Source organism: Pecten maximus, chromosome 8, assembly GCF_902652985.1.
Source record: "Pecten maximus chromosome 8, xPecMax1.1, whole genome shotgun sequence".
In the NCBI taxonomy this organism is placed as follows: domain Eukaryota; kingdom Metazoa; phylum Mollusca; class Bivalvia; order Pectinida; family Pectinidae; genus Pecten; species Pecten maximus.
The window spans coordinates 41,266,937-41,286,017 of NC_047022.1; the positions used below are offsets into that span (position 1 = coordinate 41,266,937).

Sequence of the window (19,081 nt, forward strand, 5' to 3'; positions counted from 1 at the left end):
TTGATGTGTGGGCAGTTATTAACGCCCTTATTTGTGTAGGCATTATGTGACGGCCTTTGATTGATGTGTGGGCAGTTATTAACGTCCTTATTTGTGTGGGCATTATGTGACGGCCTTTGATTGATATGTGGGCAGTTATTAACGTCCTTTCTTTTGCGGGTCGTAAGTGATAACCTCCTGTTACATAAACATCGTGGCCATTACTTCCAACTTTGAATGTGCTATTTTATTGTCATTTCTAACAAATTTTATTGACCAAGATGATCAAAGTCAATAGGGTCGAATAATAGATAAGCCTACTCCGGCGGTGGTTAAAGTTATAAATTCATATATTTGGAAATTTAAAAAATTAAATATATTTATTTTTGAAATATTATATAATAATGATTTCAGCATCATAGATATCAGTTACCTGTTCTATTATTGACAGGAGTTTAGACATGACCGCTTTGCTGCCAATTCTAATAGGAATTCTTACAGCTATGTACCATTTTCAGCAGGACCAAGGTAAGTGGCTTCAGTACCGGAAGTTTAAAGGTAAATGACATTTATAGCACTGACAGAAGAAACAACACTACACGACACATGAATGGACAAGGTCACATGCAAGATGATGACTAAGTATATATTTATAATTTGATGGTTTTCCGAATTAGAAATATATACTTAGATATAAATGAAACTCTAAGAACAGCTCATAAAAGGTCAATGCGGGGTTAGCAAACAACTGCAAAGTAATCGGGTGAATATAATTTTGTGAGAATAGGTAACCACTTTGCAGTACATTTACAAGATTGGTTCGACGGTAAGTGAATTGGATGAACAGGTTGTTGGTTATTGGTTATTTTGACATCTTCATAAACTGAGATTTTTTTAACATTGGATATATATGATAAAAGGTAAGCGATTATCAATTTGGAATCACATTATGTTTAAACAAATTGCCTCAACTACATATATTTTGTTTTCAGATTCATGGTACTTCTGGATCCAATCACGTGCCGCTTCCCACAAATGAAGTTGTAACTTACGACGTGCTTGTTTCTCATGCATGTATTATGTTACAAGATATACAATAGTTATATAAAGAACTATTTATGTATGTTTTAGTGTACAGTGTTAAATCGTAGTCCTTTATCATAATTAAGGAATTCAAAATGATTTGGAACAGTGACTGAACAAACGGAGTCATCGTCACTACAATTAACATTCACTAAAATTACGAAAGATCTATTTTTCTTTTTTTTTTCAAATATCTCTCAAAATAAGGTTAATTAAATGAAAATGTGGCTAAATATGAAATGGTGACGACGATCTTCACCTGACCTTCACTTGGAATAGAACATTTGTAGGATAAACCAATGGTAGCGAGTCGAACATCGATAGATCTCATAACAGATTAAGTTATACCTCAATACCAAAAGTAACAACACTGGTATAACAGATGAAGTTATACTTCCGTACCAAAGGGAACAACACTGGTATAACAGATTAAATTCATCTACCATACCAAAGTGAACAACACTGTTATAACAGATCAAGTTATACTTCCATACCAAAGTGAACAACACTGTTATAACAGATTAAGTCATACTTCAATACCGAAGGGAACAACACTGTTATAACAGATTACAGTATACTTCCATACCAACGGGAACAGCATTGTTATAACAGATTAAATTATAACTCAATAATTAAAGGAACAGCATTGTTATAACAGATTAAGTTATACTTCAATACCAAAGGGAACAACACTGGTATAACAGATGAAGTTATACTTCCATACCAAAGGGAACAACACTGTTATAACAGATTAAGTCATACTTCAATACCAAAGAGAACAACACTGTTATAACAGATTAAGTTATACTTTAATACCAAAGGGAACAACACTGGTATAACAGATTAAGTTATACTTCAATACCAAAGAGAACAACACTGTTATAACAGATTAAGTTATACTTCAATACCAAAGGGAACAACACTGGTATAACAGATGAAGTTATACTTCCATACCAAAGGGAACAACACTGGTATAACAGATTAAGTTATACTTCAATACCAAAGGGAACAACACTGTTATAACAGATTAAGTTATACTTCAATACCAAAGGGAACAACCCTGGTATAACAGATTAAGTTATACTTCAATACCAAAGGGAACAACCCTGGTATAACAGATTAAGTTATACTTCAATACCAAAGGGAACAACACTGTTATAACAGATTAAGTTATACTTCAATACCAAAGGGAACAACACTGTTATAACAGATTAAGTTATACTTCAATATCAAAGGGAACAACACTGTTATAACAGATTAAGTTATACATCCATACCAACGGGAACAGCAATGTTATCACAGATTAAGTTATACTTCAATACCAAAGGGAACAACACTGTTATAACAGATTAAGTTATACATCCATACCAACGGGAACAGCAATGTTATCACAGATTAAATTATACCTCAATAATAAAGGGAACAGCATTGTTATAACAAAATCCTGAAAACAAGTAATCTAGTCCGATTAATATACCAATATAACTTCTGTAGGAATGTTCTCCCACAGCTGGATTATGCATTTATATATAGAGTAAGGATCTTACGACTTCTATTAAATCTTCTTTTTTCAATAATAACAAACTTGTGCCGTTATACTATTATATTAGTTTCATCTTGTTGCCTGATGATAACAGAAAGATCATACCCAGCATCTTATTTCAAAACACATTTCAATGATATACAAGTATACAAAACTAGGCAAGTTACAGAGATAATTCCTAATTAAAATGAAGTGGTGTACAAGGTGGTTGTTAAATCAACACTGTTAATTATTTATCGTATAACAGCTGTCCTTGACTAATCCTTTCCTATCCGTTTCTCCAGAATTAAGAATGATTGCAATTCCCACAGTTCTCAGTATAAGGCAATTAATAATCCAACAGTATTCATATAGCTCTCCTTGACAATTGTAAACCAGTTCTGAATATCAAGGTATTTACACTATACTGTCAAATCGTTCAAGTACAATCTCCAGCCATCTCTTTTCTTGTATTCTCAAACACACATTTTGTAAACAACCTCTTTTCAATAAATACTTCTAAACAAAATATTATGACATATCTCTCTTCAAGAAGATTCCTGAAAAATAGATTTACATATATAAGGTTGCAAGAGTTTTATATTTCTTTAAGGGTTGTCTCCCTTCAACCACTGGTATAATATGTAACAAACAGCATTCTACAGAAAACAACTATGTTTCATCCACAAAGACTAATGTATGTATTGGAGGAATTGGGTTATTTTGAAAAATAAAATTTGCTCCAATAGGCAAATAAAATTTATATCAGCAAATCATTTAAGGTAATAACAAACCCTTTTAAAAATGATTGAATAATAACGGTGTATTTATATGTATGAGGCATAAACTTAGTTATTTAACCCTAAATCATATCAATTGGGCAATAACGTTTTTATTTTTACATCAATCTTGTATGTATCCTCTTGTAGCAACACTCTTTCTTCCTTTTCTCCAGTGACATACCTGGTCAAATTACCCATGCTAAATCCTTCTGTATTAAGATATATATTAATGTATCATTCCATTTGCCAATACATGCACTTTTAGCAGTCTCAACAACGAAACCAACTAGCACTTTAAACATTCTTGGCAGATGAAGCTTTTTATCAACACCTATAAATTATGACTTATCTCCACATTCATAGATTAAACAATACATCACATTCTCTCATCATTATTTATTTCACAAATAACACTAAAGATAAACCTCCAACCCCTGATAACTTATAATCCAAATCCCCCAGTGTTTTACTAGGTGATCAGTCACTTGTCTTTAATATACTAGGTACTTGTCAAATCGGTCCTACACAAAGTTTGAGACCATTCCCCAACCTCAAGCTGATATATGATAGAACCTGTTTACAAATAACTGAACATTATTCTCCATACTTGATACATTCATGCCAATGTATTGTTTGTTATGATGCAGTCGTTGATATCTCAAACAAATAGCATCAACAGAGTACTATTTATATCGAAGCTATTATTTGAACTGAAATAACATATAATATTCAAATTAAATATCGAGATAACAGCACAATCTTTAAGGTTAAACAACTCACAACAGTCATAATGAATTGCAAACAGAGTTACATTTCTAGTTTGATAGACACATAACTATCCTGAATGAATTACATTCATGCTGCCATGGAAAAACTGAGAATTGACACACCAACGAAATTGTAATTAACTTAGATCAAACATGAATGATAGAACACCATAGAATTGAACACTGGTGCATGGGTTCTGGAACTAATCTATTATAGTATCAAAAAAGTTCACTTTACTAATAATTTTTGATATTATAATAGATTGTTTGTTTGTTTGTTTGTTTGTTTGTTTGTTTGTTTTGTTTTTGTTTTTAATTGTTGTTGTTTTTTTTACTTAGATTTCGGAGCCCAGGGACCTCCCTGTGAGATAATTTAAAAAAAAACATATAGACTATATATGATGTTTTAAAACGACTGTTTCATTGCAATGTCACTGACTCATGGTGCAATGTCTAATGATTAAGAGTATGATTATTGACTAACACAATAGAAATACATGTATATTTAATCTTACAAACATTAAACTCCATAATTCATTTTTTATGAAGACATAGATAAAAAAAAAGATGGGCATTCTTCATAGACGCAATGAGAATTGGGGCATTTCAGGTAAAAAGAATCGTGATATTTCGCCATCTAAGGTCTGAAAAACAGGGGGAAAATAAGTATACTTATTCTGCACAACTGTCTTAAAATTGAAAATGTGTGTTGATTACAAATATATATATATTTCTGTCAATTGGTAGCATGAAGGGTTAACTGGCTATATCTACATATCTAAAACATATACGCCTTATTTTTTCAGAATTGGGCACATTTAATGTACACTGCTATCTGACGTATGTAAGTTGAATGTCACTAACCATTACATATCGGATAACATTCTAAGGCTAGTAGAAGAAAATCCATGCCGAACAGAGTGGGCTTCGCTTGCTTTCTTGTATTTGTGCACAACTCCTGATGAGCTGGGACGAGGGAATGTGATCGTGGGGGCTGATCATGATTTGTTAAAGACACACTATAGGAGATCTCGCGTTAATATTGTCGAAGTTATGTAAACTGTTTACATCCTTGTTTGCTGACAGTGATTAAACATAAGCCAGTATTTGTTAGAAAGTTGAAGATATTTTCAATAATGTGAGAATGTAAAGAATGCTGAATGAAGGGACATAAATCTTTGGTTTTGATTTTTCCAATAAAAGTAGTTCCATTAAAGGCGATATTTTTTTCTCCAAAACCTCAAGTTAGTTACAAATGAGTTTCACCATAAAAAAGTAATAAAACAGAATATCGATAAGTTCGGAGCGAGGAAGCAAAATTGCATGTTATCCAACAGGAAAGAAAACAGTATGCTTTCATATTGAATATAGTGCTAACAATAAATATCAGACTGTTGAAACAGTTGTTATGTACAATGTAATATGGTGATTTGTTTTTGATGATGATCATGTGCGCTAAATGTACATGTAGTCTGGCCAGAAAATCACGAAAGATATATTTTTCTTTCTTTTTTTTCAAATATCTCTCGAAATAAGGTTAATTAAATTAAAATCCATTTAGTCCCATCTAGGTGTTTTATATAGACCCTCGCTTTACGATAGTCAAAATTTCATACTTGACTCGACGCCATATTGCTAACTATGTAGGTCGCGGGCAGCCTAATTACCCTAATCAGTGCGCGATGGAGCGAAAAGAAATAAAATACAACATTTATTTCTATATGTTTTATCGCTTACAATTTTAAAATAATGATTTTTTGAATTAAATAAAACAGTGTTTGGGAAGTAACAAGAGTTTCTTGATTTAAAATATACAAGAGGAAAAACACAATAAATGATATTTGGTCTTTTCGGTCCATTGTGTTCCGATTTGGGTGGTTAGTTTTACTGTCACTTACAAAATTGCGGGTCAACAGTATGAATTTAAGACTAGCTTAAGCGAGGGTCTAAACGAACGGAATAAAACACCTAGATGGGACTAAATGGGTGTTCTGGGGTAAATAAATACCGCATTTATTTATATGTAAGGTAGGTGTTATGTCACACCCGATATTATTGTATTTGCACCAAAGTTTTAGCGACACCAAACGGTGTCGGAGAATTCCACGTTTTCATATAGTATTGACAATGGTGTCAGGGCCATAGAAAACTCAGGCTATTTTTACACATGCAGTCAAAATGTGCCGTTATCACAGAAAGCTGACAATGCGTTGACATACAGATGTATATCAACTGTTTAGGTATATGAAGAGTACACAACAATCACACCATACCCTGCCACACGACCTTGACCTTTACATACACCGTAGTTTGTACTGTTGTTATAACCTAATCCTCAGATGAACTGAGTAGTAATTACTGTTTAGTGGTCACTGAAACTGACCAGTGTGGACGTAAGCAATTCTAAAATCGATAAAATGTCAGACGCAACAACCACAACTATATAAGTACCGACCGTCTGCTTAGTAATCGGCAGCTGAACATAACACACTCAAGCCAAGGTATGTATAACCAGGTTAGTGGAGCGAGTCAAGCGACGATATCTTTATAAGGTAAAATACGAAGATTATGTGGTCACTTCCTTTTAAAGATCTAGAAGTAAGGACAGTGTATGTCACCATGGGCTGATATAATTATACTACTTAATGAAAACAAACGAAACGAATACATGTGATATTATCGCAGCTTTGCTGTTCGTTAACAAGATGTCATTAATTAGGATTTGTAGACTGTTTTCCAGAATATGTTTATTAATTCATTTTATGTCATATCAAACTTGCTCTATTTAATGCTGACTTTGAATACATGTAAATATCTTTGTAGGGGTAACCTTATTTTACCATTAAATGGAGCGATTTTTAAAGCGATTTTAAATGTAGATTGTAACGTTCTGCCTACGAGCGGTAACACGCAGGACCTACCGAATTGTAATGTTATTATTTTGCATTTAGTTGGGCATGTTAAAAAAACATGTTTGTGGACACATTCTGTAGAAATTTTCAATGAGAGGGCGGTAATTTATATTATGTTCAATTCCAGGCCTCAATAATTTCTACACAGAATATACGGCTACATTTAGTCCAATGTCCTCTCCCTATTTACATGGTTTGAATCATATGCGTAATATACCTTTCATATTTTGTGAGCATGTATTGTTTTATCATTTCTTCTTTTAACGTGTTGATATGTAGACGTTTTCCATGTTGTTGAGTTTTTTTGTTTTTTTTTTTGGGGTTTTTTTGGGGGGGGGGGGGGGGGTAACATTTTGTATTATGCATTATTATTATTTGCAGGTGATCGTTTTATACATTAATGAAAAACTCTTTATGATGTTAACTGCCTTTTTTTATCCTGTATTAAATTACGATGAGTATGCGTTAGAATATAGTAATTCGGCACAACATTACCGTACATCAAACAACCAATAATAGCCATCGCTCTGATATATATGCAACTACCAATAAAATAGAATAGCAGATTGTAAAATTGTAGAAATAGTAGAATTTTATCTTTATCGTTTCTCTCCTCGTTTAATTTTTTTAACACATTGGATTTTGCCTGTTTTTTGTAGAAGTAGAGATTGGATTTGTTATTAGTATTGGAATGTATTCAACAGTCTGATATCGCTCAGTTAACTTGTACCGGTGAGTTCTCTTTTGTTTTAGTTTCAGAGAGAGTCGTGATGGATATGCTCTTCCTTATCATAAGTTCTCTCCTGAGCTGTGTTTTGTTGTGGAAAGTCATCGCCATCATCAAAACATATATAATATATATTGGTATATATAATTCGGAGAAGTTCCTGTCAATAGGGAAGTTTCATCCTATCTGGGGACATCTACACTTGGTAATACCGTTCTCATTCTCATTATATATATATATATATTAAGTTTATATACAATTTTATTTGCCTAGACATTTATACACCATAAAATGGACTGTCTGGAGATAGGCAGCTCCAGCTACAGTCCATAATTCAAAAATATTCACTCATCACTTCTGTTTTATATATATTTCACACACTCAATTTCACTTTAATCACATATACTTTATTATTATGTCATATATTATATCTCATACATACTTTATTTATGCATGGTACATATTGAATATATAGATCTTATTATAAATATCTTAATCTTACCGGAATATCGATGCTATATATTTTTTTTTATAAAAGTGAAGTCATTTGTTTGATCCCAAACCAAGTGATGTAAATATAACAGTTAAGTCACAAAACGAGTGTAGTCGGCGTCAAGATGAAACTGTAATGACATAAACCATTGCATAAAAAAGACCAGGTAATCTCGAAGGTTAATCAACTTCATAGATGGCATGTAGCATATAAATTTAGGTTAAAACCAAATCATTTTGAATAAGATTCATGCTATCATGTGAAAAATGATGCAATAGTTTACTTACGTAAGACAGTAATATATACAGTAGTTATATGGACAGTCAAACTCCCTCTCGAATACATTACTGCATTTTCTCTCTCAGCGATGTCGGACGCGACCAATGATTACCCTTTCTGTGTCCAAAAAACTGAGCACCGACTTTTTAGCGACATTTTAAAACATAAGCAGAATAGGCAAAACAAACCAGAAAGTAAGAAAAATCGATTGAAACTGGTATCCGTACGGAAACTATGCCAAACAATTCGATCTGTCAATAACAGTGATGGGTTAGGAAACAAGGTAACGGATTATTAAGGAATAACCACAAAAGATGATAAGATTAAATTGAAGGAAAGTCTGCTTATGAAATCACGGAGATATTTAATTTTGGGAAACGTAAATTAAGAACTAATGAAAACTAAAATTGTATATTTTGGAAGACTACAAAAAGAATAGCCCCGGCGATTCGAGACTACGTCGTTACAGCTAATGGAAGAAAACTCTGTCCTTAATTTGTGAGAAATAATTATATTACCCAAATGATACATTCCATACGGACACCCAAATGTTACATTCCATACGGACGAAAATGGAGGGTTTTTTTTTAAACAACGAATTTCCGGCGGGATGGGGGGGGGTATCACTTTGGACATTGTGTGCCTGTATGATCACGGATCATATCTACCACAAAGCTAACATTCGCAAAGAAAATAGATTGAAGATACCAGGATCTTACTTTGACTCAAATACATATTATCAAATTATATCTAAAGCTATATCTATCATTAACATATTAGCAAAGTATCAATAATTTGATAATGAAGTAATAATACACGCCGTTTGTATAGCACATTACATAAGCGCTTTACACTACATGAGATGATAATAGGTCAATAGGGCGTCTGTACGTGTCTAAAAAGCCGACTAATATTTATAGCACATACTAGTAATTGAATATCCCAGTATATAGTTTCTTACTTTCACTAGATTCCGGAGTTTTCGGATTACGTATGTTTGGTCAGGAAGGGTATTCAGGAAACTGGCAAAAGGATCAGCGGTGTATGGCTGATGTTTTTCTTTCCTATACTGACCGCATGTCACCCCGAGACTGCCAAGGTTTTACTGAGGTCGTCAGAACCCAAACCGAAGAGATTTGGGGAGGCTTATTACACCATCACACCATGGCTGGGTAGGTGTAGTTAGAGAGTTAATTACTATGTATACATTTATTTTACCGCATCGTTATCTTCAGTTGTGTGACAAGTAATGAATACGAGAATTGATAAAAAATATAAATTTAATTAGAATTGACGTTTTCAGATTCAGTATGGTCACATTTTGATAAAACATATTAACATTGACATGATATCTAAGGCATTATTTATTATGATTTTTCTCATAGGATGATACTTCACCAATGTGATTAAAACGAAAATACTAAATCTACATCTGATAACCTTTGATTCATCAACAGGTGATGGATTAGTTTTAAGCAATGGCCATAAATGGGAGAGAAACCGACGTCTGCTTACACCAGCTTTCCACTTCGATGTATTGAAGTCCTATGTTGATCTGTATAACGAAGTCTTTGACATTTTCCTAGTAAGTACAGACTGATCTATGCTTACCTTTTGGAAAACTGGCTTATCTACCAGAACTGTTGTCCAATTGGCATAGGAAAATAGCATTAAACAGGAAAACATCATACAGTTTTCTTCCTTATATTTTCCTGATTTTTAAAAAATAAGACTGCTTGTTTCATGTAAAAAAAAAAAATAACTGCATTTATGTCCTTAACATAGCGTCAATAACTCCCTTCAAGGCGTTATTCATGGGCTATGTTTATGCTATGGTACGCAGGACAATATGGCAAAGGCGACATCAAGTGGGAAAAGTGTCGAAGTTCAGGAACCATTTATTCTGGCAGCCCTGGATACCATGCTGAGGTCCGCATTTTCGCACGATTCACGCGTACAGGAACAAAGGTACAGTGAATGTCTGTTATACTACAACGAACATAGCAATGACCCCATGTCTCCATCAATGGTTTGAATATATATATATCACAGTAAGTGATCATTGTTACTGACATGACATAACTTGTCCATGAGCGAGTGTGCAAACGAAACGGCCCCTGCTGGGGCTGCTAGGGAAAAAACTCATTTAACTAATCTTGCACCTCCGCTCTTCAATTAAAACGTTTGATATGTGCACTCTTTACAGTACCATATGGGGAGAGTTTTATTTTCTAATAAAGGCAAACAACGTTACAATCGCATTTCGTTAAATACACAGCAGGTGTCTCCATATGGGTCTGTATTTGTTCAGCAAATGTCTACATGTGTCTACATGTATGTATATATGTATTTGTTCGGCAGGTGTTCTCATGTGGTCTGTATTTGTTCAGTAGGTGTTTCCATGCGGGTCTGTATTTGTTCAGCAGGTGTTTCCATGCGGGTTTGTATTTATTCAGCAGGTGTTTCCATGCGGGTTTGTATTTATTCAGCAGGTGTTTCCATGCGGGTATGTATTTAGTCAGCAGGTGTTTCCATGCGGGTTTGTATTTATTCAGCAGGTGTTTCCATGCGGGTTTGTATTTATTCAGCAGGTGTTTCCATTCGGGTTTGTATTGGTCCAGCAGGTGTTTCCATGCGGGTCTGTATTTGTTCGGCAGGTGTTTCCATGCGGGTCTGTATTTGTTCGGCAGGTGTTTCCATGCGGGTTTGTATTTGTTCAGCAGGTGTTTCCATTCGGGTTTGTATTGGTCCAGCAAGTGTTTCCATGCGGGTCTGTATTTGTTCGGCAGGTGTTTCCATGCGGGTTTCTATTTGTTCAGTAGGTGTTTCCATGCGGGTTTGTACATTTGTTTTTTGTCCTCGCTTTAATGGTTTTGAGTTAGACTTCACCACTCTAATCTGTTTTATAATTCTATTTGATCGTTCTTCCTTTTCTAGTTCCGAACATCCTTATGTGGAGGGTGTCAGACGCCTGACTTACCTTACAACATATAGAACTTTGTAAGTATTACTGATAGATGTTTTGATTTTTTACTGCTACCATTTATATATTTATATTTCATTCATAGTAATTAGCAACAGAGAGAGGATATAAAGCATATGACCAACACATTTATCTGTCTCCTATCACGTGTTTGTCACTGGCGTATGGTGCTATTTTTTAACTATGTCTTCGCTTCATCTATATCGTCTCATCTCTATGGAATAATTTTCTTTTACAGTTTTGTTATTGTGTAAATTATATTTAGCTCAACCGCCCGAACGATAAGCGAGCATATGCCGTGGTGCGGGTTACCAAATTTATTCAAATGAATACAGTTGACATACATTCAAAGTCACATGGGCATATGCTTAAATCTTTAAAGGTAAAAGGTTGCAAAGTTTGTTTAGATTAATGACCTTGACTCACATTCAAGATCACAGGGGCCGAATAGGCTAAAATCTTTAAACGACTTCTCGACAGCCAAGAGACCGTTGACTTGATATAGGGCCTGTAGCATGCTTTGGATGAAGGGCTACTAGGTTTTTTTTCAAATGAATGACCTTGATCTACATTCAAGATTACAGAGGTCAAATTGGCTAAAATCATTAAACGACTTCTTCTCGATAACCAAGAGTCCAACGGAGTTGATACTGGGTCTTTAGCATGCTGAAGTGAAGGTACCTACATTCATGGTTACAGGGGCCGAATATGCTAAAATATTTAAATAACTTCCTTTCAATAACCAAGAGGCCCAGGCATTTGATATTGGGTCTGTAGCATGCTTGGGTAGAGGGCTACCAAGTTTGTTCAAATTAATGCCCTTGACCTTTATTCAAGATCACATTGGTCGAATGAACTAAAATATTTCTATGACTCATTTTCAATAATTAAAATGTCCAGAGACCTGATATTTGGCTTGTAGCATGCTTAGGTGAAGGCTAGGAAGTTTGTCCAAATGAATGTCCTGAACCATAATTTAAGTCTAAAAGAGTTAGATTGGCCAATATATTTAAAACATACCCTTTTCAAATAACTGCGAGACCCTGAGATCTTATATTTGGCCTCTCATGCACTTATTCTTAATTATGTGTATGTGTCAAAAGGATCACTGGATAGCAGATGACCGATTCGGGCCCATTGGGCCCTTGTTATTATAATAAGGACATTTTCAAAGAACCTTTTTTATCATAGGAAAATAATGGAATATATGAAAAATAAAAAAACTTCAAAATAACATATCAAATTACATTTTTCTCAATGCAGGAGGCCATGGCTATATCCAGATTTCCTATTTAAATGGTCAGCAGCTGGAAAAGAATATTTCTCCCATACGAAGTACATACACGAATTCGATGAGAAAGTCATACGAGACAGAAGAGCCTCACTGGTATGCGGATAACATAATATTACATTTATACATTTTACTCTAGATATTTGACTCGCGTTAATCTCGACAACATTGTATATAACGCGTTAATCTCGACAACATTGTATATAACGCGTTAATCTCGACAACATTGTATATAACGAGTTAATCTCGACAACATTGTATATAACGCGTTAATCTCGACAACATTGTATATAACGCGTTAATCTCGACAACATTGTATATAACGCGTTAATCTCGACAACATTGTATATAACGAGTTAATCTCGACAACATTGTATGTAACGCGTTAATCTCGACAACATTGTATATAACGCGTTAATCTCGACAACATTGTATATAACGCGTTAATCTCGACAACATTGTATATAAATGAATTGAGAATGCGTTTTGTTGCATTTCCATATGAGTATTCAGATTCCGAACTATTCCGGATAGATGCATGTCCACTTTAATACAATAAATCAGTTTATCAAAAGAGAAAAACAAAGTGATTTTAAATCTTGTAGATCTATTATTCTATATATGCTAATGATAGATAATTGGCTTTTGTGTTTGAATATCTATTCTAGAAGTCTGACCCCTCCTCATCAGAAAAACACCGACTAGACTTCCTGGACATTCTACTGACCGCTCGAGACGAGAACGGTACAGGACTGACCGACCGTGAGGTCAGGGACGAGGTCGATACTTTTCTCTTTGCTGGTCAGTAATCATCATCGTCTCAAGCATGTTTTAATCATGGAGCTTATTTCTATGTATACATCTTTAAAATGATATAGGTCTACATTGTTTGATTTGAAGAAGATGGGATGCACTATACTCAAATCTATATGACACATCGTGACAAAGACGAAATTAAACGATAAGCTTAACCATGATATCATTTCCGTTTGATTGAGGGCAGAGTTGATTTAACTAAATGACTAAATCACTACACACAGGTCATGACACCACTTCCGCCGCTCTTGGTTGGGCTACTTACCTGCTTTCTCAGAATCCAGAGGAACAGGAGAAAGTATATGAGGAGGTGGCACTGGTAGTGGGTGACAAGCATGAAGTGGAATGGTATGTTCTACGCTAAAACCAATATTAAAATGTACAAGACAAATCATTACAACTGGAGACAAAACCATGTCGGACAAGCCGATGTGTAAATACCTCGTATTTATAACTAGATAAACGATTTAATTAAACGAATGCAATTATAGTACGTGTATCTTTGTTGGGTAAAATATACTAGAACTCATTCTTCTTGTAATACTAATGTTGGCTATTTTCATCGTTAGCTTTCTGTTTATTCCAGGTCGGATATACAGGCTCTACAGAGGCTCCCACTGTTCATTAAAGAGTCATTACGGATGTATACCCCAGTTCCTCTTATCTCCAGGGTTACCACGCACGAGACGGAGATTGACGGACTGATTATACCAGCAAATAATCAAATCACAATTCTTATCGATGCGATGAATCATAGAGAGGATGTCTGGAAAGATCCCGAGGTAACAAGGATGACATTCGTCTGTGAGACGTTTATAGTGATTAATAAACAATCGTAATTAATGGAATGATTGCAAAGACAGTCCATGTCTCGTAACAATATTCCTTTAGAACTTTATAATTATCAAATAGTTACAAATCAAAATGTCCGTTAATTTGGATAAGAATTTGACATTTTAATTATTATTATTAAATTCTTTTAATATCACCTGTTCAAATTCACACTTTTTCCTGTGATCTGTATCAGTGTTATCCTATAGCCGATACGCGTAACATGGAAACTCTCCGCAAATATTTGTTCTTATCAAATACCAGTTCATCTTGCTGTGTTATGGTAACTGAAGATCAATAATAGCCTCGAACGACCGAAAGACATCACTTTGATATAGTTTCATTTTGATGAATCTTTGCAGACATTTCGACCAGACCGTTTTCTGGATGATTCAAGCAGAGATCCATATAGCTTTGTACCGTTCTCGGCTGGACCGAGGTATGGCAGCTAGTCTAACATATAAAGAACGTTTAAACAAGGACACATAACTATATATATTAGTAGATATCACTTACAAATATAAAGTTAGTAATTAATAGAGCATGTATAAATTACTGCAAAATGACATCCTACAGAATAGGTTTTGATATGATGTTGAACTTTTGTCCAAGTATTTGTGTCCTTGAAGCATGTCATTCTTGTGAAAATAAGTTCAAATAAAAACCATTATCGTGGTTATCCATGAATGTTTAAAGAGTATATCTAAATATGCCCTGTTTAACCTGTATTTTGTACTTTATACAGAAACTGCATTGGACAAAACTTTGCCATGAATGAAATAAAGGTTGCACTCGCCAAATTAGTTAAAAGGTATGATGAATCAATGGATAGAGATGTATAATTAGCTACGTATTTCAACAAAAAAAACAATGCTGTCAGTGTAGACGTTTCAAATTATTATATTCGACCTAATGATATCCTTACCTTTATAACAGTCTCATTCAGTGTAATATTTGATAATGCGGTCAATGTAGACGTTTTAAGTTATTATATTCGACCTAATGATATCCTTACCTTGATAACGGTCTTATTCAGTGTAACATTTGATAATGAGATACTCTTTAGGAAACGAGTGGAAATCGAAATGAAATAGCAATGGAAATATGTACCCAGGGCTGAACGCATACAATCCTCTGCCTTTACATAGTATATCTATGTGTTGTTAGAAAGAAAACTACAAAGGAAAGTCAATTGAAGATGTTGCGTTAAAAATATACCGCATTTTAAATTTTGTATAATTGATAATATTTCCACTTTATTTGTTTTAAAACAATTGATATTTCTGGTCCTTGTTGTGTTTTGTATCTGATATTTTGTTACAGATTCCGACTTCTCCCAGATAATGATCACACGCCAGTACTCTCATATGAAGGAATACTACGCTCGAAAGTCCGGACTCTGGGTTAAACTCCAACAAAGAGATGAACAGAACCGGTCCTAATGAATGTTATTTATTAACTGGATGACAGGATCTTACGGACATGATTTCCATATCACATAAAACTTGGTTCATAAATGTGGTCAACATATAAAAAGAGTAAATATTTCAAATTAAACATGTTGTAGACATCCTTAGATGTGTACCGGATAAAGCATGTTAGTTGTTGTTATAATGTACTCTACTTCTTGAGACTATTTTTAATGTTAATATTTATTGTGATATGATTTTGTGATAATACTCAAATTAAAATGTTGTTTTGGATGGCTATACATACATGTACTCATAGTTCCTTTTTCGTCTTTAAGCATTTGAAACTTCTAACGAGGAGAATTTTGTGACTATGTAAATGTAACTTAGTAATGAATATAAACCTACACATCTTCGAAATGTAAGGACTGGGATTCCAATGTCCGTGTATTTCTCCGCATCATCGTTGTTACAAAGTCGAAGACCTGGAGGCATCCGATTTCAAACGTTTAAATACGACCATTAACTATTTCTTGAGAATACTACAAAGGAGCTACATTTCTCATATCCATTGTCCACACATCACAATTTAATATCATATTCATTACCCACACATCAGAATTCAATATCATATTCATTATCTATGCACACATCACAATTCAATATTATATTCATTATCCACACATCACAATTTAATATCATATTCATTATCCACACATCAGAATTCAATATCATATTCATTATCCACATATCAGAATTCAATATCATATTTATTACCCACACATCACAATTCAATATTATATTCATTATCCACACATCACAATTCAATATCATATTTATTATCAACACATCAGAATTCAATATCATATTCATTATCCACACATCAGAATTCAATATCATATTCATTATCCACACATCAGAATTCAATATCATATTCATTACCCACACATCACAATTCAATATTATATTCATTAACCACAAATCACAATTTAATATCATATTCATTATCCATACATCACAATTCAATATTATATTCATTATCCATACACCACAATTCAATATCATATTCAGTATCCACACATCACAATTAAATATCATATTCATTATCCACACATCACAATTCAATATTATATTCATTATCCATACATCACAATTCAATATCATATTCAGTATCCACACATCACAATTCAATATCATATTCATTATCCACACATCAGAATTCAATATCATATTCATTATCCACACATCATAATTCAATATTATATTCATTATCCACACATCATAATTCAATATTATATTCATTATCCACACATGACAATTTAATATCATATTCATTATCCACACATCACAATTCAATATCATATTCAGTATCCATACATCCGAATTCAATATTATCCACACATGACAATTCAATATCATATTCATTATCCACACATCACAATTCAATATCATATTCATTATCCACACATCACAATTCAATATTATATTCATTAACCACAAATCACAATTTAATATCATATTCATTATCCATACATCACAATTCAATATTATATTCATTATCCATACACCACAATTCAATATCATATTCAGTATCCACACATCACAATTAAATATCATATTCATTATCCACACATCACAATTCAGTATTATATTCATTATCCATACATCACAATTCAATATCATATTCAGTATCCACACATCACAATTCAATATTATATTCATTATTCACACATCGGAATTCAATATCATATTCATTATCCACACATCATAATTCAATATTATATTCATTATCCACACATCATAATTCAATATTATATTCATTATCCACACATGACAATTTAATATCATATTCATTATCCACACATCACAATTCAATATCATATTCATTATCCACACATCAGAATTCAATATCATATTCATTATCCACACATCAGAATTCAATATCATATTCATTACCCACACATCACAATTCAATATCATATTCATTATCCATACATCACAATTCAATATTATATTCATTATCCATACACCACAATTCAATATCATATTCAGTATCCACACATCACAATTAAATATCATATTCATTATCCACACATCACAATTCAGTATTATATTCATTATCCACAACATACACAATTCAATGATATCATTCAGTATCCACACATCAACAAATCTATTACCCACACATCAGGAATCAATAGTATATTCGATTATCCACAGCACATATGAATCGGATTACATTACCATCACACATCATATCAATATTATTTCCATTATCACACAACATAACCATTCAAACTCATGCATTATCCAACAGCTAGACGAATTCAATATAGGACGAGGTATCCATACATAACTCATCATTATCCACACATGACAATTCAATATCATATTATTATCCACACATCACATTAATATCTATTTCATATCTCCACTAATGTTCTAAAAAAAAAAAAAAAAAAACCCAAAAACCCCCCCAAACAACAACCCCCACCCAAAAAAACCCAAAAAAAACCCCCAATAACCCCCCAAACAAAAAACCAAACCAAAAACAAACAAAACCCACCGAAAAATTCAATTTTTCCCCAAAAACCCCCCCCCCCTTAAAATACTTCCCCCCCAAAACAATTTTTTTTAAATTTTTTTTCCCCCTTTTTTCCCCCTTTAAACATTTTTTAAACCCCCCTCTTTTATTTTAAAAATCACTTTTAAAAAAATTTTTTCCCCTCACACTCTAAATTATTACCCCCCTTTAAAAATTTTTTTTAACTCAAATTTTCAAGTTTCCCCCCCCCCTTCTTTAATTTCTTTTCCCCAAATCCAATTCTATCTTTTTTTTTTCCCCAAAAAAATTTCTTTTTTTTCTTACCATCAAATTAATTTTCAAACCCCCCCCAAAATCAATCATTATATCCACCCAATCAAAATTAAATTTTTTAACCAAAACCAATTCTTTACATTCCCAACACCAATTCAAATACTTCCCCATCAAAAAATATTACCAAAATCCACAAAAATTAAATTCATTCAATCACCCAAATAAATTAATTTTATAACCATCAAAACCATTACCACACAAAATAAACTAACCCATAGCCCAAAATAAAAAAAAAATTTCAAGGAACAAAAAAAAATAGAATCAAAATTCAATAATCCATTACAAATCAATTTCAACCAATACCAAAAAATTTAATTTTCCACAATCAA

The 19,081-nt window shown here is 33.2% G+C and overlaps 1 protein-coding gene across 4 annotated transcripts; it reads left to right on the plus strand.

Annotated features, from left to right (window-relative positions):
• Positions 1-6,142: 6,142 nt before the first annotated feature.
• On the plus strand, positions 6,143-16,180 carry LOC117333536 (cytochrome P450 4F6-like). Of its 4 annotated transcripts, none has more exons than XM_033892873.1 (13): positions 6,143-6,161; positions 7,799-7,977; positions 9,515-9,716; positions 10,002-10,129; positions 10,388-10,512; positions 11,482-11,544; positions 12,791-12,914; positions 13,487-13,619; positions 13,859-13,982; positions 14,221-14,416; positions 14,828-14,904; positions 15,211-15,276; positions 15,789-16,180. In XM_033892873.1, exons 2-13 carry the CDS (start codon positions 7,816-7,818, stop codon positions 15,871-15,873), a joined length of 1,485 nt encoding a protein of 494 aa, XP_033748764.1. In that variant the 5' UTR covers positions 6,143-6,161; positions 7,799-7,815; the 3' UTR covers positions 15,874-16,180. The 4 variants fall into 4 exon arrangements, with proteins under 4 accessions (XP_033748764.1, XP_033748762.1, XP_033748765.1 ...); XM_033892871.1 differs by lacking the exon at positions 6,143-6,161 and adding an exon at positions 6,445-6,634; XM_033892872.1 differs by lacking the exon at positions 6,143-6,161 and adding an exon at positions 6,669-6,685.
• The last annotated feature ends 2,901 nt before the right edge of the window (positions 16,181-19,081 follow it).

What these genes read in the sequence shown, in the direction of transcription:
- LOC117333536 (XM_033892873.1), top strand. Translation starts at nt 7,816, where the DNA reads ATGGATATGCTCTTCCTTATCATAAGTTCTCTCCTGAGCTGTGTTTTG. An exon ending in TCACGCGTACAGGAACAAAG is followed by an intron (nt 10,513 to 11,481) that starts GTACAGTGAATG and finishes TTCCTTTTCTAG; the next exon opens with TTCCGAACATCCTTATGTGG. An exon ending in CCGTTCTCGGCTGGACCGAG is followed by an intron (nt 14,905 to 15,210) that starts GTATGGCAGCTA and finishes TACTTTATACAG; the next exon opens with AAACTGCATTGGACAAAACT.